Genomic DNA, 27,589 nt, shown 5'->3' with positions numbered 1-27,589 from the left:
TGGCTCTAATTCCCCCCCCCCCCCCCGCACTTTTTGGGTCACACCTGCGTGGGTGGATGAAAGGTCAAAATAAAAGAAAAATATTAACATGATAAGTGAAATGGCTAAAAATTATATAATAACATTAAATTAATAAAAAAACACGTAGCAAATCCCCCCCCCCCTCCAGCTATGTTGGGACGAATGTGGGAGCCCCCCTCCCCTCAGAAGGGAATATCGATTGTTAAAATTAAAAAAAAATGATCACTTTCGTGGAGTTGGGGATGGGGAACTTTACAGGTATTTGTTTAATTTTTTTGATTGCCAAAAAAATCTCTCCCCCCCCCCCCCCAGTAACTATGGGTCAATTTGTCAAAAAAAAATTTTTTGTTTCTCTTTATTTGGTCCGAGTCGAGAGCTATTCGAACTTTCTCATGACCTCTTAAATTGTAAAAAAATTGCAATTATTTATTCGGTAAAAAAAAAAAAAAAAAAAAACACGAGGAAAATCCTCCCCCCCCCCCCCCCAGCTATGTTGGGGCGAACTTGTTGCCCCTCCCCAGGGGTGAATTATCGATTGATTAAATAAAAAAAAAAGATTACTTTCGTAGCGAGGGGGATTTTCTCAGAGTTTACATTTGATTGTAGCAGGAACCCCCCCCCCCCCCCCAAAAAAAAAAATTATTAAATTTAAATTAGAAATTTTGAAATATTTTTCAAAATGAAAAGAAGCAATTCAGCGTCCGTACATCTGCTTCTACCATTGTGTGCTCAGTATGAAAAGAAGGAAGGGGAAAGTATACGCCTGTGATGATTTCTTCTTGCTGTTTCGAGGGCAGTTTCGTCAGTGATCAACTGTAGCCAACACAGTGAAGTCGTTATAGCTGTTGGTTTTTCTTTTCGGAGCGCACTGTACCGCATCCTTAAACTGAAAACGTGAAAAAATCCTTTTTTCAAAAATTATATTTTGATGTTTTTATATTATGAGTATTTTAAAGGGTAATTTTAAGTGTAGCCAGCCATTAGATAAAAGATTGAATGTTTTGACAGAAACTTTATTTGAAGGAATAAAAGTTTCAAAGATTCGAAAACACTGAAAACTGAGATTCCGTGATTTAGATTTTTCCGAGTTCTTAACAGAAGCAGATCATCGAGATTGTAGGAACATTTTTATCAAACTAGATAGACACTATCACAATCAATATGCTGAAGGTAAATAAATCTATATGAATTATCAAATTATTATTTTAAAAATTCATTTAACGCATCGGATTAACGCATTAAAATTTACAAGTAAAAAAAATCGTTATTGCAATTTTAACATGAAATCACTTTTGTTTGTGAAATAATCTCATAATTACTGGGGTAGGGGGAGATTTTTTTTTTTTTTTTTTTTTGCAATTAAAACAATTAAATGTATACTCTGAAATTCCTCACGACAACTATTTGTTTTTCATTTAATCAATCAATAGTTCACCCTTGGGGGGCACCACATTGTAAAACCGCGCACCGCGTAGCAACCCCCCCTCACACACAAATAGATGGGGGGGGGGGATTTGCTACGAGTTTTTTTAACGAATAAACATCCAAGCTTTGTTTTTTGCAATTTAAGCGGTCAGTCTAAAGTTCAAATGGTACTCGACTCGGACCAAATAAAGAGGAACAAAAAAATAAAAAAAAATTTTTGACAAATTGATCCATAGTTACTGGAGGGGGAGGGGGAGAGATTTTTTTTTTTTGCAATTAAAAATATTAAATGTAATTAAATGTAAACAATTAAATGCTCTGTAAAATTCCCTCCACGAAACTGATCATTTATTTTTAATTTAATCAATCGATAATTCACCCCTGGGAGGGTGGCACCATGTTGTAAAACCGCGCACCGCGTAGCAACCCCCTCCATAGGTGTGGAGGGGGGGAATTGCTACGAGTTTTTTTTTTTTACGAATAAACGTTCAAACTTTGGGTTTTTTTTTGCAACTTAAACAGTCATGCGTAAGTTTGAATAATACTCGACTTGGACCAAATAAAGAGGAACAAAAAAATTATTTTTGACAAATTGACCCATAGTTACTGGGGGGAGGGGATTTTTTTGGCAATCAAAATAATGAAACTAATACCCTGTAAGATTCCCCCCCACGAAAGTGATCATTTTTTTTAGTTTAATAATCGACCCCTGGGGGGCACCACGTTCGCCCCAACATAGCTGGGGGAGGAATTCGCTAAGTGTTTTTTCTTATTAATTTAATGTTATAATTTTTAGCCATTTAACTCATCACTTTAATATTTTTCCTTTATTGACCTTTCATCCACCTACGCAGCCGTGTGAACCAAAATTAGAGGGGGGTGGGGGGGGATTAAAGCCAAAGTTTTTTTAATTAAATTTTTTTATTATTTTAACGGGCCACCCGCCATAAAAGAGATAAATCGTGTTTTGGGGGCTCAGCTCTTGGTCTATAAGAAATGTAATGAAAACGGGAAAATTTATATAATTGTATAAAATGTTTGGAACGCCGAATACACGTACATTTTTGAGGTAGACCATGCAACGCCGGGCAATGCAGCTAGTAGACTCATAATTGCTGGAGAGGGGAGATTTTTTTTTTTTTTTTTTTGCAATTAAAACAATTGAATGCATACTCTGTAAAATTCCCTCCACGAAAGTGATCATTTTTTATTTAATCAATCGATAATTCACACCTGGGGGGGGACACCACGTTGTAAAACAGTGTACCGCGTAGCAACCCCCTCCATAGGTGGGGGGGGGGGGAATTGCTACGAGTTTTTTTTAACGAATAAACGTTCCAACTTTGGGGGTTTTTTTTGCAACTTAAACAGTCATGCGTAAGTTCGAATAATACTCGACTTGGACCAAATAAAGAGGAACAAAAAAAAATTTTTTTGACAAATTGACCCATAGTTACTGGGGGGGAACTTTTTTTGGCAATCAAAATAATGAAACTAATATCCTGTAAAATTCCCCCCCCCCCCACGAAAGTGATCATTTTTTTTTTAGTTTAATAATCGATACTTTACCCCTGGGGGGCACCACGTTCGCCCCAACATAGCTGGGGGAGAAATTCGCTACGTGTTTTTTCTTATTAATTTAATGTTATTATATAATTTTTAGCCATTTAACTCATCACTTTAATATTTTTCTTTTTTTTGACCTATCATCCACCCACGCAGCCAGGTGACCAAAAATTAGTGGGGGGGATTAGAGCCAAAGATTTTTCATTGCATTTTTTATTATTTTAACCGGCCACAAGCCATAAAAGAGATAAATCGCGTTTTGGGGGGTCAGCTCTTGGTCTAATAGGCTTGTCTTAACTGGACGTTTGCCAATTCCATGTAATCCGTGGTTAGACTGTAGATGTATATACTTTTTTAAAAAAATCAAAGCATTAATTTTTATTGCGATACTTTAAGTTAAGTTAATGATTTCTGAAAGTACTGAAATAACTTAACGAAACAAGAAACTATATAAGAAATAAACATTCATATTTATTCATAAATAAATAAGGAACCAGCATTACTATGAAACCACAATATATACACAAATGAGAATCCTTCTGTTGGTACGATATTGCAATTTCAGTTTCACAAAACTATAGTAAAAATTAAACAGTAAAATCCATATATAATAGCAATATAAAAATAAATAACTCAAATAACAAGTCAAAGAAATTTTGGTACAAATAAATACAAAAAAAAAAAAAAAAATTGCATTGAAAAATTAAGTAATGTGATTGTAAAGTAGTACTTGGTTTTGAAAATGATGAATATACAAAATTTATTCCGATGAGATAAAATTGGCAGTGAAAACAAAATGAAGAATTTAAAATCATTTTATCAAATGAAATATTTTCTTCCCAACTTAAGGACTGCTCTTTTGATTTTTTTTTTTTTTTTTTTTTTTTTTTAATTATCAATTGTAAGATTTGTTTCAAAAAAAAGATTCACTTTAACATATGACATTTTTTTTTCAATGAATTTCAAAATTTTGCAACAAAGATTAACTCATTTTAAATAATCAATTTAATCACGAAAAGAATTATGCACTGTTAAAAAAATTCCGGAAATTTTACGGTACTTGTTGCTGGCAATATTCCTGAATTTTTAACAGTGTGCCGCAACCGGTTTACTCAGCATTATTTCGGAATTACATTCTAAAATTTTATGGCTGTGCATCAATGTAATAAATATATATTAAATGCACACGAGAGAACTTTTAGATACTAATTAAGATTAAAAAAAAGTGTGTATATCATGCAAGGGAAAATTTTTAAGCGGGAAAAAAAAACCAAGTTGGTGAGGTTCAGTTTTAATGTATTTAAAATTGAGTATTTTATCGATTTAAAATTTTAGCCATACTTCTATGAAACATGATATATTTGATAGCATGGTATGGATGTATTTAAAATAGATGATTTAAAGTACAAATCCTGATGTTTTAAATAATGATTAAAAATCTCGTAAACATGTCATAAAACGATAAAATACTTAAATTTGTCATTTTAGTAAAATAATAAATAAGATATGAGGTGAATTGCGAACATCAACTGGGCAAGATCAAATATTACAAAACACATTTTGTAGACACACAAAAAAAATCCACATAAAGAAGTATCTTAAAAAACGCTGCAGTACGCCTTAGCTGCATTTTCGTTTTTTCATTAGTGAACGACTAATTACGAATAATAAAAAATTGTGAAGAAAATTTTTTCTCAGTTTTCATCATATTTAATATCGATTTTTTTTCACCCTGAGTTTCTGTAAAATGCAAGTTTTATTTCAATTTTTAGCTAAAAATTATTTTCTATTAAATTTTGTTCTCTGGAGAAAAATGATTTCATTTCAATTTTTAGCTTACAAATGTTTGTTAGTTTGTTCTCTGAAAAATAATGACTTTGTTTCAATTCTTAGCTTACAAATATTTGTTATTTTGTTCTCTGAAGAATAATGACTCTATTTCAATCCTTAGCTTACAAATTTTTGCCATTTTGTTCTTTGGGGAATAATGACTTCATTTCAATTCTTAGTTTACAAATTTTTATTATTTTGTTCTCTGAAAAATAATGACCTTATTTCAATTCTTAGCTTACAAACTTTTGTTATTTTGTTCTAAAAAGAATCATGACTTATTAGCTTACAAATATTTGTTATTTTGTTCTCTGAAGAATAATGACTTTATTTCAAACCTTAACTTACAAATTTTTGCCAGTTTGTTCTCTGGAGAATAATAACTTCACTTTTAAATCTTAACTTAAAAATTTTAATTTTAAATTTTGTCCCTCGGGAAATATTAGTTTGTACGTTTGGACTAAAAAATATTCTTTTTTAATTAGCAATGGGAAAAACAATGGTTTTATTTCAATCAATATTTTCAAAGTTTTCACTTTCGAAATTTATCTATGGGAAAAAATAGTTTTGAAAATATTTCACTTTTAAGTTCTGATTTCTGTGAAACATTGGTTCATAATTCTCAAACTAAAAAATCATTTCTTTTTTAAACTTCGTCTTTCAGAAAAATAGGCATGATTTCAGCTTTTAGTTTAAAAAAATAATAAAAATAATAACTAAAATTTTGTTATATGTTCAAAAGCATCACTTCTCTAAAAATAGTTTTAATCAAACCTCCTACAAATAAGTTAAAAATTCCTGACAGCTTTTGCATCCTACAAGCACAAAAAAAAGGAAAAAATACATCACAAAATAATCAGATCCAGTCTGTTTTACTTATGGAAGCTTTTGATGTGTCTTTGGTTTTCTTTCTTTCTTTTTTCACTTGGACGAGAACAGAACGAAGCGACACAATATGGCGACATAGAACACATTAGGCCTCCACTAGGCCGTAAATTGTCATAATGATAGAAACTTGGTTTGCACTCTTTTTTCGGAAAGGATCGCTAATATACTGCATACCAAAAAAAAGAAAAAACATCAGGGGAGATATTTCGATAATTGGGAATCTGGCGTAGTCGTCTTTTTTTTGGCGTAAATAATTTTATTTTGGTAACCCTGCTGATTTATAGTTTCCCTATGTGAATAGATGTTTCCGTTCTCTTTGTTTAGATTTGCAACGAAAAATACTTCTCGCGCAGGTGCTGAAGCCAAAAATTGACGCCAATTAAGAAAGATCGCCAGATTCCCAATTATCGAAATCTTCCCACATCAGGTTTCCTCGACATTTAAACTCATTTGAAAAAGTATTTAAAGCACCGGGATTAGATAATGTTTGAGAAAAGGGAAAAAAAAAAGACACTATGTTAGATCAAGTAAAATGTTACAACGGATAGTGACAAAAGCAGAAGATAGAGGACAAACACTTGCAACATTGCTGTTACAGTGAATCTGAGTTTAAAGTTGCCATAATGGCAATCAATATAATAGAGTTGCCATAATGGCAATCAATATAATAGAGTTGCCATAATGACACTCAATCAGATATTTGGGTTGCCAAAATGACTATCAATCTGATATTAGGTTTGCCATAATGGCAATCAATTTAATATTAGAGTTGCCATAATGACAGTCAATCAGATATTTGGATTGCCAAAATGACAATCAATCTGATATTAGGTTTGCCATAATGGCAATCAATTTAATATTAGAGTTGCCATAATAGCAATCAATCTGACTTGAGGATCGCCATAATGGCAATCAATATGATTTGAACGGAGTATTACTTAAGATTACCACGTAAGCTTCCTGAATCCCCTGGCACATATTTACAACAGATGACACGCATCATTGGCATACTTTCAAGCAAAAAAAAAAACCCTAATTATTTAGGGAAAAATGGGTTTTTTAAACAGTAACATTTTTGGCATCTAATGATTTGGGATCAGGAAATGCGGACATAGTATTTTCAGAAAATATTTCTGTTTCATGATTCTCACTAGGCATTAAATACTAAGTTTTTAGGAACCATTTATCTAAGTTCAACTTATTTCTCTTAGTTTAGTTCATTTCTCTAACTTTCAAAAGTTTAAGAGCCCTTCAAGAAGAAGACAAGAAGTTAACAAGATCTGGAAAAAAATTTCTAGGGGTTGATAACATTGTCACTCAGAACGTTCATTCTTTCAGAAATACTGATCCAAACCCTTATTAATGCTTTCTTCAACCATTGTTTTATGAACATCAAGTTTAAACAGCACCGATTAACTCTTACTTGAAGCAATCTTAGAGATACAATCAGATGTTTAACAATATTAGTTACGATTCTTAATAACTAAACCGATCAAAATTTTCAACAGAACGGATCAAGTTTTCGAAACATTCATGAAAACATAATCAGATGCAGATACAATCTTAGTAAAATGAATCAAGAGTTTTTTAACTTAACAGCACCAATCAAATAATTTGAATTATATTATCAGCATTATTCAATTATATTCATCTTAGGAGCACCAAATAAAATTCTTGATATCATCAGCACGTTTTCGTGTTCTTAATTTAATCTGCACGGATTAAAATTTTTTGAAACATTAGCTATACAACCATTTGATTAAATTTTGAACACTATCTGAAAGTACGTTCTAAGCTTCTAGATCACATTTTATTAGAGTTTGTAAGAACACCAAAGAAAATTTCAGAAATCCAAACGTTCTAAACGGGAGCACATTAATCATCTTTATTTTATTTCCATCTCATTAACTTATACTTTATCTATTAAACGATTTTAGGCGCTCAAAAGAAGGTAAGCTTTTCCTAAGTGACAGAAATGTTGGAAACTTCCTTCAAATTATTAAGCTCTAAGTGGTGCTTTAATATAAACATGATCTAAAACATTTTCCTATTTAACGCCTGAATTAGCATATTGCAGTTTTTGGTATCGTAATCTTTGAGAATGTTACACAAGAGCATCTTTTTTTTAATCATAGCAGAATAAAATGAATATTTCAGTTGTATCTGAAGCAGCAGCATAACATTAAGTATGAAGGACAGGAACACACGTACAATTAAAAATGAAGACACAGATAAAAGCACATTTCCAAATATGACATGAATGAAGTCACAGTTAAAAAATAAATTAAAAAATAAATAAAACATCACAGCTTTTATAATTCAGAAGTTTGTTTTTCTCCTATTTTGATCGTTCTTCACCCTTTTCACTCCCTAAAAAAGTTCCGCTTTCTCCGCAGCTTTTTCGGAGTGGTACCAACTTCAACAAATGATAAGTTTTCTATTTGTTGAGCGTCGCAAACTCCGATATAAGTTCTTACGATCATGGAGTTGCTTGCTCTATTTCCGCTAGGGAGTGCTGCAAGTATCTCCATGGAAGTACTGTAAGTATCCGAAGAGATTTATTGCAAGTAATGCCTACAGCAAGCACGATGATATATCGCTGGAGATGTTCCGGAAAGCCCGAGTGTTTTTCCAGTCAAGCCAAGCTGCTGCGAGAGATTCTTCCGGATCCTGACACCGCGGATCCTTGAAATCCCAGAACCTCGTGGTAAATCGAATCCTTCGACATGTGGTAATCGAAGATCTTTGTGGTAAATCGTTGAAGTTGAGGCAATTTGCTTCGTTTGACTTCACAAGATTCTGGATTGGACTTGATAGGGGGTGAGTATCGGAACAGAATTTTTCACGCACGCAACACTAGTGCCTCATAGGGTGTTCGACGAGGGTTGGAAGAATTTCCCAGTCTTCCAAGCCCTCAGACTCTCGCTCATTTGGCTCTAGCGTCTAACGTCCTCTCCAAATAAGCAAAAAGTGCCGACACATAGTGCATCGCGTACACGTAGTCCCGAAGGATAAGGTAGTCCCTGAGGTTCCTGTAGGATCTTCCAGACAAGTCTCTGTAGTCCTGACTCATGACGTCCCGCAGGACGTCGGGGGAAGGAGGGACTCGGAGGGTGAAGAGGCCCAGTTGCAGTTCGCAGAGTACCTGCGTCAGGTTGTCTTCCAGTTCGGCGAAGGGCCGCAGGAACTGACCATCGTGGATCGTCTGATCCAGAAGGATCTGTTCGATGCCGACCGCGAAGAACTGCAGGAACTCGAACGACTTGAGGAAGGCTTCTCTGCCCTGCTGTTGAAGAGAAAAAGACACGTTGTAGTTCAAAAAGGACACAAATCGCATGACCGTATGAGTATGAGTCATTTTTAAAAAAACATTACAAGTTGCTTTCATCGAGCTGTAGTTTTATCTATTTATAAACAATGGCACTTGAGGATCGCCCCTCCCCCTTCCCCAAATTATATATATATGTTATTTTTTAACAGTAAAAATTGTGCAATTGTATTGCAAATTCTTTTCAAACCTCCTCTTCTTTTGGCAAGTGCCCTAAAACCTCAAGGTGAGTTCTGCCAAATACCTTTTTCCAACTATACAGAAATACTTGTAGCTACTAAGTACTTCAGAATATAATAAGTAGGCAAATTTTGTTTCCAAAGGATATGACGATAGTAAACGAAATTTTAAGCTTAAGTAGAATAAACAAAATGTGTAAACACCAAGTAAAGGCTATTCGCTTACTCTAGTGGATTTTTCTTTTTTTTTTTTTTCTTTTTCTAAAAATTTGACCATCGCATTCGGGACCAGAGAGCTCCTGGATCGATGCCCGAGGTTGAAAAATCTACAGAATGCGATAGTACGTTAAATCTGTAAGTCTGAAAGTCCTGTTTGCAGATCTGAAAGTATTGTTTGTCGGTCTGCAAGTCCTGTTTGTAGATCTGAAGGTCCTGTTTGTCGGTCTGCAAGTCCTGTTTGTCGGTCGTTGAGCAATACCCACGGGCACAGAAGACTTTCCGTCCTTTTCACATCGTGTCTAAAATGTGACAATGAAAAAGACTGGTGCTGCCATCGCTCGATGGTTAAACAAACTTCATACGTATGGGGAGGAAGTTAAAAAAAAATACATTTAACTGAAAAAACAATCCTACACATTATAATATACACTAATGAAATAATTATTTACGAAAAAACAAATGGGGAAATTAAATGTTTCTAAATTTGTGACATTTTCTTTGCTACGACTAATGTTAAATTGAGAGGGTCATTGAGCACCCTCTTAAAATTTGACACCCTCTAAAACTTTTGCAGCATAATACAATTAGTAAGTCTACAAAAAAAATAGGGGGTGTCCTGGACGCTAGCTGAAAAAAAGTTTTTTTGAACCACCCTAGCGCCCATACCCATATTTTAGCATTTGGCAAGATTTGGAGTTCCATTCGGCTCATTGAGAATTTCCTCCCTCCAACGAGCAAAACATTGTTCCCCATCTCAAAGAGTTGAAACTACTCATAGTCATAGATTTTAATTTAAAGCTTTTTATTACGGTTGTTTTGCAATAAATCAACGGCAACGTTTTAAACTGAATTTATATTTCCTTTTAAGTTGTGTTCCTCAAAGATTAAACAGACCTGATACAGAGCAAACATTTCATTTTAAACTACAAAATTGCTTAAAATTCTTACTTCTACATTTCTAAATTCATCTTCTGTTGCAGGTGGAATTGATGGCAACCATTTTTGGCGATAGAGGGCAGTACCGTCGACGAAATCTTTGAAGTCATCTTTGAAGTACTGTCTTAGCTGCAAAGATCAAATTTGAAGTTTTAGTGCATTGTTGTTGTTGTTATTACTATTATTACACAAATGCGTACAGTAGTCACAGTAACGAAAGGAAAGGGAGAGGAAAATGATATGGATAAATATTCATTGCAAATTCATTTTTCTAAAACATACATGATGTCTTAAGCCTTTGTAAAGGTAATACTTGTTGTTTTAAGGTATCGAGAGTTGTTTGACAAATGTATACAGAGCCCGACTAAAGCACACGGAGCAGCATACCAAGTGCTTAAAAAAGGGTACCTAAAATTTGGGACGAATTGACTACCATTTTAGGGAGCCTCGTGACGAATAATGTAGGGCTTGGGTAAGAAAAACTACTGAAACTGATTCGGTGTCAAAAAAAAGTTAACAAACCTGCCAGGAATAAGGCACCTAGTAAGGCATAAACGTTACTAATAAATTTGCCAGATTAACGTTAGTCCAGAAACTGCGATTTTCCATTTATTATTGCTCTGTATGTAGAAGACTACTCCGTGGCTCGCATTGAGCCATGTGAACGTGATTCTAAAAAAAAAGGTGCAATTACTGTCGTATCTCGATAACTCGAAGCTTATAACTCGAATGTTCCTTTATCTCAAAATTTTCATCGGGTCCCAAATTCTTGAGACTGTTGTGGAAACTTCCCATAACTCGAACTACCAATAACTCAAACCTTTTAGCCGTTCCCTTGGGACTTCGAGTCATCGATAGTTGACTGTATCTGTATTTAACAGTGTTTAAAAAGGGCGCGCTCCATCCTTTGAATGCGCCAGACAATCGTTTTTCCTGTCTCCTGTACAATAGCGATTATGTGAACTTACGTTCATCTGGCTCTGAGGTACAGATATTTCAAGCATTTATTCTTAAAAATAATTTATCACTTGGAAAGACCTAGATGAGCCCTAGATCGTGACTTAAGTAGCGACACGTCCGGCATCTTGAGGCTAAACAATGCTTTCCTCTATGTCTGCTACGGTGAAGTAGCGTGTTTTGCTTCTTGAATGTGGTGTTTCTTAATTGTAAAGTAACATAGAGTTAATAAAAAACCACAATTAAGAAGCAAAACACGCTACTTCACCATAGCAGACATAGAAGAAGGCATCGTTTGGCCCCAAGATGGCGGACGTGTCGCTACTTAAGCTACGATTCAGGGCTTTAGGAAAGACTACTGCAATCGTTTACATTTTATTCACAAAGTATTTGAACACAATGTGGATGGATAATATTGTCGATTGTTTAAATGGGTCTAGTGACCTCCATGACCCAATCCTTGTATCCACTCCTCATAGGCAGCTGGAGCACCAAAATAGGGGCGGGGGGGGGGGGTCAGAGAAGACACGAGGTGAGGAGGAGGTTTTAGGTGCACGGTGCACATAAAAGAGTTATTTTTGGGGGGTGGAGGGGGGGATCGGGCTATATTATTGGATTTTCTCGTCATTATTGGTTATGTTCTAAAAATTGAGACAGTTGACCCCAATGGACTCCCTCCTTCCTAATCCAAAAGTTCCATTTTAATTTCTATGAAAAGAATAACGTGAGAAAAATATAAAACGCACTTGTTAAGTAAATTGTTCTTGATTTGAACACGTGAATTCATCAATACCGGCATTTATTTTTCGCTCGATAATTTTAAACTTAGAAAAGAAGAAGGGCAAGACCCCTTTGCTTTTGAAAATTAGGGGGGCAATCGCCCCCTCGCCCTCCTGTACGAGCCGTTTATGCCACCCCTGCCTAAAATCAGTACTTGTATTATTAGACAATTAATGACTTAAGAGGAAAACTTGAGCTCTGTACCATACTTAACAAGAAATTTCTGACCAAACAAATGGTAGATGACTTGTAGTTCAACAGAATATAACTACTTGGGATAAAAATGTATGTCAAAGGTAGCGGCATGGAATGAATTTTTTTCCCCCTCAGTGACTAAAAAAAACAGTGGAAAAGAAATAAAAAACCGTTGTGTTCGTAAAAGATCTTTTTACTATGCAAGTCACGCTCTGCAACCGTTATCAGAGAGCCCCTAAAAAAAAATTAGGCAAGACAGATTAATCGGAAGTAAGGAAAAACGAGACATGTTGAAAGGGCGCAGGGGCAAGAGCGCCCCCTCTCTTGACTGGAGGGTCAGGGGTCAAGTAGGTAGTGAGGATGCGACACCTCGAACGCATATCTACAAGCTTTCCTCACCTGTTGGAATGAGCTGTAAATACGCAGCTATTGCTCCGACAGGGAAGAGGGGATAAGTTATGTGAGCTCGAAGTCGCTGGTCGAAATTTGGGATTGAGGAGTGCAATAGCAGGTAAAGAATGCCGGCATTTAAAATTTCCTTGAGGTGTAGGTTTAGCAATACTACTGTTTTTTTCCCTCTTTCATTTTATGGAAGAATTTGAGCAAGCACTTCAAGTTTACCCTGGTAAATGGCTGTTAGCATATTGTTTGGTGGCATGGCAGCTTTAATGACGGGAACCATGTCGTCAAAAAGGTGATGAGATGAATCATGGAGGTCACAGTGACCTCCCAAAAATTTCGTAATTCGGCGAATTTTGTTTGACGATTCGGCAAAATTTAGAGTTAAAAGTTGGCAAATTGAGAATTGCTGTAGTCCCAAAAATTTAAGCTGGGGGTGCCCATGGGTGCAACACTGAAAAAGAAATTTCGGAAAAATTCCTTTTTCAGTAAATTTTGGTCCAAAGTTTTATGATGTTTCCCCCCCCCCCCCTTTCATTCTTTTAGGTCGAATTTTCATAGGTTATTCAATGTACTCAACTTGTGAACGAGTCTCCATGTACCTTTGGTGAGATGTGTGTTTTGGTTACGGAAACCATGCCATCACCGAAACCAATGAGGAATAATTTATGAACGTGTCATGGTATTAAATCAAAATAATAGAAAATAGGTCAGCGATAATATGTAAAGAAATTTGGACTTCAGCTTTTGAATTTTGTATCGTTTTAGATTAATGTTTTGGTTCATTTTATTGGTAGTTTTTTTATGAAAGAATATGCACCAGTATTTCAGACAAGGAAATCTCAATGGCGAAGCCACGACATACTCTTGGCGACAAGACACCATAACAGCACCCAACCCGTAGATAGTTAATGATTTCGGAAGTTCTAGGCTTTCGTTAACTGGCCCACAACCCTGAGCATTAACATCAAAGGAAATAATCTTTTTTTATTTTAATTTCATAAACCCTATTGTACTTTTTACTAAAAGATATCTCAAATAAGGAACATTGCCCAGAATAACCACAAATAAATAAATAAATAAATAAAAGGTAATAATAATCAAAATGTTAGTCAAAAATTCATATTGAAATATTAGTGAATAGGTCAGAGCTTGATTTGCATGGAAGCTCACGGGAGCTAAGCTCCATTTTATGAGTATTTAACATTTTAGACGAAATTCAGACTGTTTACGTTTAAGATTAAGTTTTGTGAACCGTACGGCTCCTGCACTTCTTTCGTTAGAAATTAACAAGGTACGAAATAGAGGTGGCAAAAAAAAAGTAGAAAAATTAACGAAAGCTTAAAACTCAAAAGAACATCAGTACAATCTATAAATTAATAGTCAATACCCGCCCACCCCTCCCCTACAAAAAGAAAAAAAAACACCATGGGCACATTTAAAGAGAGAAATATAGGTAGTGAATGATGAATTTTTTTTTTTTTTTTTTTTTTTTTTTTTTGCGAATGAAAATCAAAGACTTTATACAAAGGTCAGTGAATGTTAAAGAGAGAATTACTCGCAATGCGTCAGGAATAAAATTCAAAAATCTTAAAATCATCCCCCTTTTTTTTTACTTGTACATAAAAAACTGGAAATCCCAAGCGGATTTCGCTTTTTTTTATTTTATTTTATTTATCGTCTTTTGTCTGAAGGCTAAACAGGTGTATGAACCCTTCGTGAACTACTTTAAAAGCAGACCAGAGATCAATCAGGCTATAAATATAAATGAACACAAAGTGCTATTTACACAAAGGAAATTCAACAAACTGGCAGACGATGTTGCACCACAAAGTAAACCCAGAGGGGGGGAGGGGGTTGAGAAATGATTTAATGGGACCGACCCACGCACCTGACAGGCAACCTAATATAGATTATGCTCCGACAAGTACAAGAAAAACTGAACAGGTAATAGACAGCCGGATAACTGGCTGTAGGAGAAGTCCGCAAAAGAATAGAAAAAATTCTGAATCATGCAGAAAAAAAAAAGTGACTGAATGTGTGAATGACAAGACGTGGTAAATGGTGAAGTTGAAGTGTTGGCCGGATTATGGACTTCGCGCCCACAGAGGTCACGTGACATCAGAGGAGACCGGCTTTGTGACGTCATGCTCGGATGGCCATTCGGTGACTGAGTCAGTGGGTCGTTGGACATGACTTTTTTTTATTTGGGTGGTCATCTCCCTTGTATATCCGACGGTCATTACTTTTGCTCTGATTAAATCGTCGCCGAATGAATTGAAGAATGGCAGCACTGAATGGATCGCTTTCGCTTTTCATATTGACAGTGAAACGAGTTTTTTTTTTTTTTTTCCGAGTTGCCGGCAATGAAACTCAAACGTTTATATTTGTGATTGTCTGCCCAATCACGACAGTGACTATTTCGCACATTACTAACTAGTTTTGACACATATATGCCACTGCCGTAGTTGGAAATCAATGTTTGAGGAGACTCACCTTGGGGCCTGAACAGGGGCGTGCACAGATATGTTGGGGCCCGTCACAAATTCTTTTCCGGCCCCCCCTCCATATTGTTAACCCCTTTATTTCACACAGTTTTAAAAATATTGGGCCCCCATCAGTTACCCTTCAGGTTCGGGCCCGAGCCAACTGGTGTCTCTCCTCCCCGTGCACACCCCTAGGTCTGAAGGGACTTACCAAAAACAAAAGTGCTCTGAAACTGATTTACTTTACATTTGCACTATTTTTACAATTAAAAAAAAAAAAATATTTCGAAGACAACTCCCCCCCCCCCGCACCCCCTCCAAAACACATCATGGTGTACACCGTACAGTAAAGCGTTATTTATCCGAATCGATGTAAATCAGATTACAAAAATCCGGATAATTAGACAACTTCAAAAACGACTATGGCTATGATATTTTTAGTTAACTATTCTTCCCCCTTTTTTCAAGCCTAAGACTGTCAATTGTAACGCTGCATGTTACTAAAAATGGCGTGTTTAGGAGTGACTTTTTTAGCTTGAGATTTTTTATTATTTATTAAGTAAAAGCACACATAGAAATCATTACATATAACACACATTATACCGTCTATATTAAAAAAAAAAAAGAATTTGGCGTCAAAAAAAAAAAAAAAAATACTCGCAGGATCTGTGATCGATACGGTTTATCAGACTTTCGGTTAATTTCCATGCGGATAGTTGCACTAACGTATACGACTACATTCAGAGCCTGATTACCGCAGGGGCATGTGGGGCACAGGCCCCTCCTCTTAGATTTCTGGGGGCTCCAAAAATCCCCATAATTTATCATGCTAATTAAAAATAAATAATGATTTCACTCAGAATCTAGAGTAAAATGATGTCATTGGTATTTTTGCAAATGCCAAGACAAGGATAAAAGCCTCTCATTTGTTGATAAAAATTCCCCTTAAAAATTTGATCTCTTTGCAAGTCTCAAAACCACTCCAAGTTTAGTCAGTAATTACTATTAAAAGTTATACCATAGATAACTTTGATATTTACCGCAAATTGGCAAAGTTTAACCACATCTTATTATAAATATCGTATACTATTATATCTTCTACTCTTTAAATGTTGTGATATGAGGTACCACCAAATTTAGCATGGTTGTGTTAATACTCAAGTATCGAAATATTTTATAGCTTCAGAATAAGCGGGAATGGGGGGGGGGGGCAGAATGAATTGCATGCCCAGTGTCTTCAAAAATCTTAGTCGGGCCCTAGGGGGGCCCTGAAATAGAACTCTGCCCCATGTCCAATATCAGAATGATCGGGCTCTGACTACATTTAATTAATGTAAGCAGAACCGCAATGCTATACAACTTTGACCACCTGCTAATACACTTGCAGACTCAAGTCTATTCTAACAATAAATTTTAAATTAGAAAATTGTGCAATAAATTCAACCATATTACAATGAATAAGAATTAACCGTCAGTGAAACAATGAATAATGAAACGCTAAAAATGTTCATCACACACGTATATAAAAGATACCAAAAAAAAAACTTTTATCAATGCGTATCCTCCCTTCTTTACCATTGACAAAGGGGAGTCTTGTAACTCTAAAATACGTGTCTGTGGTGCTTTTGCAAAATTTAGACTTTTTAGTATTGCAAGTATAATTAATTTTTTTAATTAAAATTACATTCATTAATTAATTAAGCAGTTTGTTGAAATTAAGTCATATTTTTACGCTGAAATGAAAGTTGCTTTCTATAACTGCAATCTTACAAAAGAGGAAAAAATTTAAGTAATTTCATTTGATGAAAAATGCTTTTGTCCAAATAAGTACAACTAAATTAATTTCAGATCTTTTTAGATCTCTACTAAGTTTGATTTTACTAGAATTGTTCGTTTGTCATTTTTTTTTTTTTTTCAAATGTAAAATATTTTTAAGAAATTTTAATGATCTGACTGAGATCAAAAAACGAAGTACTAGAAATTGCATTATTACCATTAATTTTATTTGTATCTTGAATGAAATGTTAGTAAGAAAAGAATACAAAAATGTACGCAATACGTATATAGTTTGGCAGGCCTTAGAAATTTTATGCTAATTATAACAATAAATTCATACATTTTACTCTGAAGGTGGCGATTTTAGGGATCCATCAATTGAAAAAAAACAATACATTTTGAAAAGAGAACATATAAAGTTGCCAAAAAATTGGATTGGAGTCATTGGTTAAATATCAATATTAGATGAACTAATAATATTTTTGCCTTTAATTAAAAATTTCAAGCAATTATAATACTTAAATTAAACATTTGACTTGGAAAAAATCTAAAATGGCACGTGCTCCAGATGTCACCAACACTTGCATGATACTTTATGAAGTATGCTTGCATTTTTTGACTGCAACTATGGAAGCTTAAGCTTATTGGTGTTGTCTGCAACCACATTTAAAGTTCATTATTTTTTATATTCTTCAGTTAATTAATACTAGCCAACTAGTGTTACTTGTTTTTGTTTGTTTGTTTTTTTAAATTTTTATATTATATTCCAGTTATTTATTTATTCTGCGTGTTTGTTTCAAGTCGAAGAACTTCTAGAAGAATGCCACGGAACTCCAGTTTCATCACTGGTCTACACACAATCAAATTGGTTGTACCGCTTCTTGCAAGAATGGACAAGAAAATTCATGCCAACAAACAGCATTATTCTAAACTTTGTTCAAAAAAATCCAAACAAAACCACTCATAAAAGAAAGCAAATGGCCGATTTCATGATCAGAAAATAGATGCACACAAATCGGCGAGTTTAACAACATGCTTTGACGTGCGGTCAGTACCTTTCCATTAACATTTGTTTTGTCCCCAAGCAAACAGATCTTGAATTTAGACCTCACTGGCGCATAAAGAGCGCCCCATTACACTGTAAACACACTCCAAGCTTTATAAATCTTGTCACCAGCCACCAATGGATGGGGGAAATTTCGAAGGCAACTTCATGCTTTTTGTCCTGCTCGGCACGGTGCAGCTAATCCTAATCTCTTTTCAAAAACGAAGGTGAAGTCCCTTTTCAGCTCATTGTGTAGAAGTACTCACCCCCTGTTGTCTAATGAGAAGAATTCCAACAGGTAGGTCGGAGGGGAATTCGGGGCATTGTAAAGAAGTGTGGCAATTGGCCATTGGAAAGTTCTAAGTAAATCATGAAGTTAACCAACGTAAACAAGTCGTCAGGGATCTTTTTATTATGGTCTTTCCTTCTGACAATGGGAATTTGTGCAGGAATCTTTTACTTTCAAGAGTCAGATGTGGGTGAACAACTTCAGAGCAAATTAACTTTCTTGTTAAAAGACTTGTAGGACAAGTGTACTGGATAACAAGAAGAAATGTTGTTGAGCAGTGTGTCAAGCACAACGTCGCAGCATGTCGAATAAGAAGTTTTGCCAACCTCAACAGGGAAGGCAAAATATCTAATATTTTGCCTCCCTTGTTGAACATTGGTAAGTTCTTCCAGATGTAAACAAGCCGTAGGAGTTTTTAATGGCAAGATTTCAAACCGGTATGTCTCTCTTATAAAGCATTCCACACATTATGGTTTCTCAAAAACGTTTTCATTGCAAACCAACAAGGACAAAAGTGACGAAAGTTTTTTCATTAAATAGTGTAAGAAGTTTTTAATCACATGTGCACTCCTGTCTATATTGCTTATTGTGACGAGATTTATCATTACTATAATAAATGATAATTTGCCCTATATTTTTTAAACATGCTACTTGAGAAACATTCGCTTCATTCTTTTTCGATTTCTGTTCGACAGAACTCTAAAATTATGATAAGACGCTTTTGAATTCTTTATAACCAGTTATTTTCCCCATTTTCTTAGACCGCAAAAGTCAACAAAGCTGTTATGGGCTTTGGGAAATTGAAAAACAAGACAGCCAAGACGAGGAGAGATCAGACAATCATCACCTGCTGTCTGAGAGGAACGTCCTGCGTGGCCAGAGGAATTATGCCAAGTTCACGCGCAAACCACCTACGCTATGCAAAAGCCGTCTGACTTCTGTTTGCAAATGATAAGCGATTGCTTTAATAGCTCGTTTGGGGAGATTATCTTGCTGAGAGTACCACAATAAACTGCGGGGTGTCCAACTGTCTACAACCAGGCGAAGGTGTGGAAAGGATTCGAGAGAGCCCCACACGTTTGCGATTCTTTTTTAAGTTCTATATTGTCCTTCTTCAGCAATTAAGCTACCCTCCCCCCCCCCCCCTCTCTTTTCAAACATGGTTTCGCTAAGAGCATATTTTTAAATACATAAATACATTTTTAATCCGTTTAAAAATTACTTTAGCAAATTTTATTGAAAAATTTAAATTTTCACTGCTTATTCTTATACCTACATTGTAAGTCTAGCAAATGACCCTTAGATGACGGGAAAATGTTTCAAGAAATTATTTAAGAGAAGATCTTGTTCTTTGAGGATACACATTACGAGGCATTTACTGCATTTTTTTCCCCTCGAGACGGGAAAGAGGTGTATCTTATGTGTGCGTCTGCACACGTATATTTTCTCGTTATTTTCTTACGTAATAAAAGAAATTCAAACCGAAGGAAGGGGGAGGGGGAATCCCTTCCGCCAACCTCTAAATAAATAACTGGCTTGGCATGTAGCTTCTATAATTTTCCTTGCATGTCTCAACGTTTTTGACGCAGAAAATGTTTCGACTAAAACTTAATGAATAACTGAAGCGCCGTAGCGTATGTCGAGATGCGTTTTTTTTTTTTTTTTTTTTTTTGAACAATTACAAATTAGTTGACATCTGTGAGACTTCTTTCCTTTCATGAGCCATCAGAGACTCTTTGACGCGTCCAAAGCGTCATACATTTTGTGTACCATTACAGAGTCTTTGATGCCTTTAAGACCTTATACATTTTTACAGATTCTTTGATGACCTTCGAGACCCCATTCATCATTTTATGTACCGTTATAAACTCTTTGACATCTGCAAGCCGTCAATAACTTCGTGAACCATTACATACGCTTTAACTTCTACAAGACGTCATTCTTTTTACGCGTCATTTAAGACTCGTTGACATTCGCAAGACGTCATTCATTGCATGTGCGATTAGAGACTCTTTGACGTCTCCAAGACATCATGCATTTCATGTACCATTACAGTCCCTTTAGTGCCTTTGAGACGTCAATCAATTCCTGCACCATAGACTCGTAGACATTATGGAGACGTTATTCGTTTTAACTAACATTACAAACTCTTTGACGACTCCAAAATATCATTATTTTCTGTGCCATTACAGACTCGTTGAGATCTGCTCGACGTCATTCATTTTATGTACAATTACCTACCCTTTGACGTCTCCTAAATGTCATGGCATGCCAAGGGAGGATTGCTCAAAGCCGAGGATTCCTGATTCCTCCACTGATTCTTCAGTTACCATGTAAAAGCTAAGCATTGCCAATTAAAACAAATCATCTCAACTCAACTGACTGATATTCACCTTCCTCAAGACTTGCCGATGCAGATTAAACGACTTTTCTCAACAATTAAGAACCCATAAAAGTGAGCAAAGTTCGCGGGCATGAGACCTTCGGAGGGAAAGAGCTTATTAGCAGCGGGGCGTTGCGTGCCCAGGGGCCTATGAGAAACACGCGAAAGGAACCATTTATTCCAACATACATGAATGCAATTACACATAAATCACAAACCGATGCCGGCGCAGCATTGTGACTTCGCTCTCGGGAGATGGCTGCGTCCGGTTGAACCTGCCCTTCGCTCTGCGCAGCAGGTCTTAGATGCAGGGCAATTTTTAGTTCGTCGGGATCAAAATTCCAAGAAAAGGGTGCCTTTTTTACGGTTGAAACTAGGGAGACGTTGATTAATCGGCAATCGGCTACTTCCCTACTATCTATAATCGGCTAATTTTAGCGGATTAAGAAGCAACACTTTTTAAATTGAAATCACTTTTGCTTGGAACAAGAAAAGATCAAAATTCCAAGAAAAGGGTGCCTTTTTACGGTTTAAACTAGGGAGACGTTGATTAATCGGCAATCGGCTCCTTTCCTACTATCTATAATCGGCTAATTTTAGCAGATTAAGAAGCAACATTTTTTAAATTGAAATCACTTTTGCTTGGAACAAGGAACTATGATGAAGAACTTTGTTTCATCTATTCTAACCCAGGGGTTTCAGAAGGGGGTGCCGCAGGGAGAGGCAAGGGATGCCGCGAAATTTCCTCAGTGTCAACATTCATAATGTAACAGAACCGTGAGATAGCTCTACACTGATCAAACTGCAACTTGCATATGGCACCTTTTAGGGGAAACGGTGCGGCACTAGCAGCACCTCCTTAAAGGTGCCATTCGGTTCCCAATGGCACCTCTAGGGTTGCCATTTGGCTCCCTCTGGTACACTTAAAAGTGCCATAAGTGGTAGAATGGCAGCCTTAAGGAGGTGTCTCTGGTGCTACAACGTTTCGCCCTATAAGGTGCCATATACAAGCAGTAGTTTTAGCAGTGTAATTCTTGAAAGGGTATGTCGCATATTAAAAATGTTTTTGAACCCCTGATTTTAATCAATAGCTTCGAATTCTAGCTGCCGAGTCCCCATGTAACTAAAAATTGTACAAATTATCATGGTAGGGTAGAATAGAAAACAAAACATTAATATTTTTTCAGAAAAAATACTAATAGATAATAAAATGTTACATATAGAAAGTCCAAAATGAAAATTCGATTTTTAGAAAAAAAGGAGGGAAAAGGACCATATTTCGAAGAAACAGACTTTTAGGGACTTGAAACTAAAAAAAAAGAACTTTTAGAGAAAAAGGTACCACCGAATGGGAGGCCCTGTTTATAGACTTTCATGTAAGCCGATATAGTGTTTACTTACATGAAAGGCGAAATCATCTGTTTGATGCAATCAGGGACGGCGTGCACAAGGGGGGGGGGGGAGAGAAGGAACACCCGTTGGCCAGGGCCCAAGCCTGAAAAGGACCCAATATTTTTGAAACTAGGGGTGAAATATAGGGGTAAATAATATGGAAGGGAGAGCGGAAAAGTCATTTGTGAGGGGCTCCAAAATTTCTTTGTACGCCCCTGGGTGCAATTATTACTTGGCAAAAGTTTAAAAAATTTTGAAGAAAAAGGCCATCTTGATTTATGCATGCAATCTAATTGCAAACTGCTTATGTATTCCATCCAGTTTTTGGATTTGACTCTTCGTCCGACGTAAAAAAATAAATAAGTGCTTAAAAAATTCATAAATAAAGAGCCAAAAAAAAAATATTGAATTAAAAAAATTATCCATATACGTATTTTTAATAGAAAAACTCTTTTTTTCTCAAGCACAAAAATTAACTTTTCATTTCTCGTCTTCTTTAAATAATCACGTATGCCTATTTTCGAACGTGTGGCATGAAATCAGCTGTGATTTACACTGTAGTGCTCCTTATGGAAATTACCGAAACTGAAATGCCTCTCCCCGTAAACCAAACATTCTATTCCTCCCATCCGGCCTTTAAAAAAAATAGGTCCCGATACTCTCGCACCCAATTTCCTACACCGGGCCCCATTCCATGCAAAACAGAAACTCATAAATTGACACTAAGCCCCACCCTATTGAACATGCGGACCACAAAGGCAAAAAAAACAATGCGACTCTGAATCGAAAGCCGCAAATCAGCTCGCCGAGTACGCAGCTATTTTTTTATAGCGCGTATTTGCGTTTTTATGAGATGCTGCCGATTGCTTTTTAGTACTTCAATTTGCTGTCCTTTTAAAGAAATTTGTTGGGCTTTACATATCGGTTTCGAGATAAATCAAGTCATTGGATTTATATCTTTTTTTTTTAATTGTAAGAAAGAAAAAAGAAAACAATTCGTGCAAATTACTGTACACTCCAATCAGAATTGTTTTTCTCGGAGAGGAGAGTGATGAACAATCTTCATAAATCTTTTCTTTACTAATAATAAAGCTGAAAGTCTCTTTGTCTGTCAGGATCTCTGTGACGCGCATAGCGCCCAGACCGTTCGGCCGATTTTCATGAAATTCGTCACAAAGTTAGTTTGTAGCATGGAGGTGTGCACCTCGAAGCGATTTTTCAAAAATTCGATGTGGTTCTTTTTCTATTCCAATTTTAAGAAGAAAATTATCATAAGATGGACGAGTAAATTACGAAATTATCATAACGTGGAACCGTAACATGGGCACAAGCCAATTGGCGAGAAAATTCACCATACATTATTTGTAAATATACAGGCGAACCAAAAGACCTTTTAAGTTTATGTTACGGGCAAAGCCGTGCGGGTACCACTAGTAAATAAATAAAAATGGCTAAACAAGGTGTTTGTGATGCATTTCGGGAAAACAGCAATACCAAGAAACGAGAAATTTACTAACAGGTGCATTATATAACCATCCGAACTCATGTACATTAGACTCGGAAATTCGGTAAATCAATTTCAAAGAGAAGTGTTCCGCGTGATTTTAAGCTCCCCCCCCCCCAACTTCAAAAGTCACAAACTAATAGCAACACAAAAATATCCCCCCCCCCCCCCCCCCCGTTTGTAGAAAATAAAAAATTGAATCGGGATTAAAAAGACGATTCAGATCACGCGTTTAATGAATTCTTGCCACTGTATAGTGCTAATTTTTGCAAGATATACCTAAGACGTCGAAAAATAGCCGCCATGTGCCCATGTCCGACGCAAATGTCAAGTAGTCGCCGAAGGACTGTTGGCAGGGGTAGGAGTGCATGTATATATTACTGTGAAAGACAGAAATTGGAGAATGTCAACATCCGCCGGTGGTTCACCAGTTCTTCTATGTCTTTACTGTGATAATGTTGATATTCACAGGCAAAGGTTGGCATCTACATTAGGTCTTTCACAAACACATACGGAATAGAAATACAGTGAAGCACCGTTTACATGTTTCTCTTTTATACGTTTCTATCATTTATAATTGGTCACTGCAGACCCCAATACAGATTAACGCATACCTATTACACGTTTTATTTTTCATTTATACGCTTTTTCCATGCATCAAAAACGTAAAAACGGTGCTTCACTATGCATGGTATGTCAGTCACAAATTAATACGCTGATAAATCCAATGCATTTCAAGCATACAGTACATAAAGAGAAGCGTTGTAATTGTAAGAGCAGTATGGTACATAAAGGGGAAAAAACGAAGAAGATTAACCGATTCCTGCTAAGTTTACGCGTTTTTATGAACCGAAATTTCATTTCATTCTGACAAAAAGGAAAAAGAAGAAAATTGAGCGGTAAATTGATTGTCATTCCTGAAACAGATCCGTAAGTTTCCCTGGTCCTTCCTAGACGAGAGGACTATTAGTTCCGAATGCCTGGAGACTTCTTCCAACTACCACATTAGCCATTCAAATTGCGCGCTCGTAAATTCCGCGCGGGTGTCATGCGCAGCCGAGCCGTGAAATTCGCGCCTTTCCCTTCCACTCCCGGCTCTCTGAATGGTCTGGTCGCTGTTGTTATGGTTCCATAGCCAAAACTTTTGCTTTTTGTGATTGGGGCCAGAGCCGTCATTTAGGACCCAATCGCCCCCATGACCACCTAAATTTTAGGTGGTCATGGGGGCGGTTTTTACATAAAAGTTGGCGTGGGTTTTTGCTGTTTTCCGATACAATTTACATTGTGCATGAGCTCTTTGCTTCCCACCTCCCCCTTCCCCGAAAAATTTCATAAAGACGGTTCTAAATGGAGTTTATTCTCAAAAATTGTTTTAAAATGCTGTATGTTGCTTTATGTAGAGTAATTGAGAATAATATTAGTTAGCAATCAGTGGCGCCCACAGAAATTTTGCAAGGGGAGGGTCCAAATCGAAAGCCTTATTCGCATCATACTTCAATACGCCAACAAACATATTGACTTGATTTTATCGATTCCCGAGAACGAAATAAATAACGAGAAAACAAAATAATTGATGCTTTTACTGTTTTCATAGTTAAAAAATGGATTCAAAGTCATAGAATCTCATTTTAGTCTGTAATTACAAAACTAAAAGTATGGTTATTACATGATTTATAATCACCTTTCTGCTTCTCATAGGCAATTCGTTATAGGAAAAGTGCACAATATTTAAAAAAATCTTTTAGTGTGATGATTTTATTTTTTCTCTTATTAGATCGTAAATTATTGTTACCTATGTTTGAAATTAATCTATGCACAAAATTCATAGAATCGCAATCAATCGGGGGGGGGGGGGGAAACGCAAGACCTATGGGAGGGGTCCGGACCCCCAGGACCCCTCCCTTGTGTGCGCCACTGTTAGCAATGTTTAACTTTATAGCATACCCTATGACAGGGGTGCCCACCTAGGGGGGGGGGGTCATGGCGCAGACTGAGGAATTGAAAATTTTAGGGAGAGGTTGTTTTGAGGGGTATTTTCCATTTTTGGGGGGATCTTTGCGATATTTGGGGAGAGGTGCGCCCTTGCTCTTAGGAGTGGGGCACCCCTGCCAAAAAAAGCTAAACATAACTATGATAACAGGTAACTAAGATACAGTGATAATAAGTAAAAAAACACTATGATGATAGGGAACTAAGTTTTTAACCTGAATCTGAATAGAATAAACGGAATGAGTAAAACATAAAGTAAAGCCTATTCATCCACTGTTAGTTTAACTTAGTTAACAGATTAGACACATCTTCATGAATAGCTTGGGACATACCCTAGCATCAGATTGAAGGAAAATCTTTCGCTCGAGTACAAATTCATAAAAAAAAAGAACGGAGAAATAATCATCAAGGTCACACAGCGGACTCGTAAATAAACAAAGAAAATTCCGCACTAAATTCCTCAACGTAATTAATCCCATTGTTTAGAGACAGCCCAGATGAAAGATATTGTTCGTGGTTTTACCAAATGGCAGAGACCTCTGCAACATCAAAATCCAGTAGCTTTGAAAAACTGAGCCCCGATATAATTGAATCCTTCACGTACCTTGATGCCTTACCGTTAGCATGAATTCATATAAATTATGATGCGAAATGAAGGCATAAAATAGAGTTTTTAATATAAAAATCAGAAATAGTACATAACTGCTTGGTGTTTATAGAAAGTAATTGATATCGTGTTATAAAAGTGCAACTTTTATGCAGTGGCGTTCCTAGAACACGGTATCTCTCTTCGCTCTCCCCCCCCCCCCTCAAAAAAATCTAAAACTATCTAAAGATGCAATTTTAAGAAAAAATTTTATTTGTGTGGTGGTAACGAAAGTTAACATTAAAGTACATGTATAGTAGAACCTCTCAATAATATATGGGACCGCTAAAAGGGGACTGGACTTATCGCTCTTTAAATAAAGGTGACCCTTGTTCCTAGGTATATGGGTTGAATACTTAGCAATATCATTATAAACATAAAATGTTAAAATTTAATATTAAATACTAGTAGTACCCGCACAGCTTTGCCCGGAGTAGAAAAATTAAAAGGTCATTTGGTTCGCCTGTATATTTACAAATAATGGATAATGAATTTTTCGCCAATTTGCTATGTTAAATGACTCGCCTATGTTAAGGTTCCAAGTTATGATAATTTGGTAATTTATTCGTCCACGTTGTGATAATTTGCCCGGTAAAATTTTCTTAAAATTGGAATAGAAAAAGAACAAAATCGAATTTTCGAAAAATCGCTTCGAGGTGCACACCCACATGCTATAAAACTAATCAGGTGCCAAATTTCATGAAAATTAGCCGAACGGTCTAGGCGCTATGCGCGTCACAGAGATCCATACAGGGAGACTTTCAGCTTTATTATTAGTAAAGATTTAACATGTTTTTAAAGTTTTCTGGCTCTATTGTTTTGCATCACGTAGAGATTTATCGTTATACGATGAAATAAATTCTGAATTTTTCAAATGATTGAATTCTGGTATCAATATTAATTCGTAACTCAGTTTTTTTTTCAATTTCAGCGATTCTTGTGAGCATAAAATAGTTTTATCTGAAGATTTAGCGAAGAAGCATTAGGAAATTTCCATAGAAAAAAGAAGTTTCCTATTAAAAAGCCTTGTTTTATCCAGTAAATCATTCTCTTATCCATGAATTTTGTTATGATTACAACACGCATGACAGTAGAATATTCATCTTATGTTTAAAGCAGAAAAGATAACATGTTCAAAATTATCATTTAAGGTTCATCCATTTAACTTTCTAACTAAACTACAGGCACCGGTTTAAAACGGTTAAGCATTTTTGTATTTTGTTTGGAAAGTTTGCTGTATTTTAACTGAGAAAAAAGCAGTATGTGACACATATGTATACTATATTTGACGTGTGCTTATGCTCACTAAAGGATCGCTTGCAATCAATCGGAACCTTTACCAACTTCTGATAAAGG

The 27,589-nt window shown here is 36.0% G+C and overlaps 2 protein-coding genes across 2 annotated transcripts in view; one reads left to right on the top strand and one right to left on the bottom strand.

The window, feature by feature from the left end:
• LOC129224175 (uncharacterized) overlaps nt 1-8,404 on the top strand; it is a 67,412-nt gene extending 59,008 nt beyond the window's left edge. The window contains exon 4 of the mRNA XM_054858592.1: nt 8,240-8,404. Coding sequence (XP_054714567.1) covers nt 8,240-8,404 — 165 coding nt within the window. The remainder of the gene's footprint in view (nt 1-8,239) is intronic.
• A 252-nt stretch (nt 8,405-8,656) lies between these two features.
• The window catches only part of LOC129224174 (uncharacterized), a 41,053-nt gene continuing 22,120 nt past the window's right edge, over nt 8,657-27,589 (bottom strand). The window contains exons 3-4 of the mRNA XM_054858591.1: nt 10,405-10,521; nt 8,657-9,013 (exon numbers count right to left, since the gene is read on the bottom strand). Of these exons, the coding sequence (XP_054714566.1) occupies nt 8,657-9,013; nt 10,405-10,521 (474 nt within the window). The remainder of the gene's footprint in view (nt 9,014-10,404; nt 10,522-27,589) is intronic.

The sequence above is a fragment of the Uloborus diversus genome, chromosome 6, assembly GCF_026930045.1.
Source record: "Uloborus diversus isolate 005 chromosome 6, Udiv.v.3.1, whole genome shotgun sequence".
NCBI lineage: Eukaryota > Metazoa > Arthropoda > Arachnida > Araneae > Uloboridae > Uloborus > Uloborus diversus.
The sequence above is the reverse complement of the archived record's forward strand: the minus strand, read 5'-3'. Positions and strand labels throughout refer to the sequence as shown.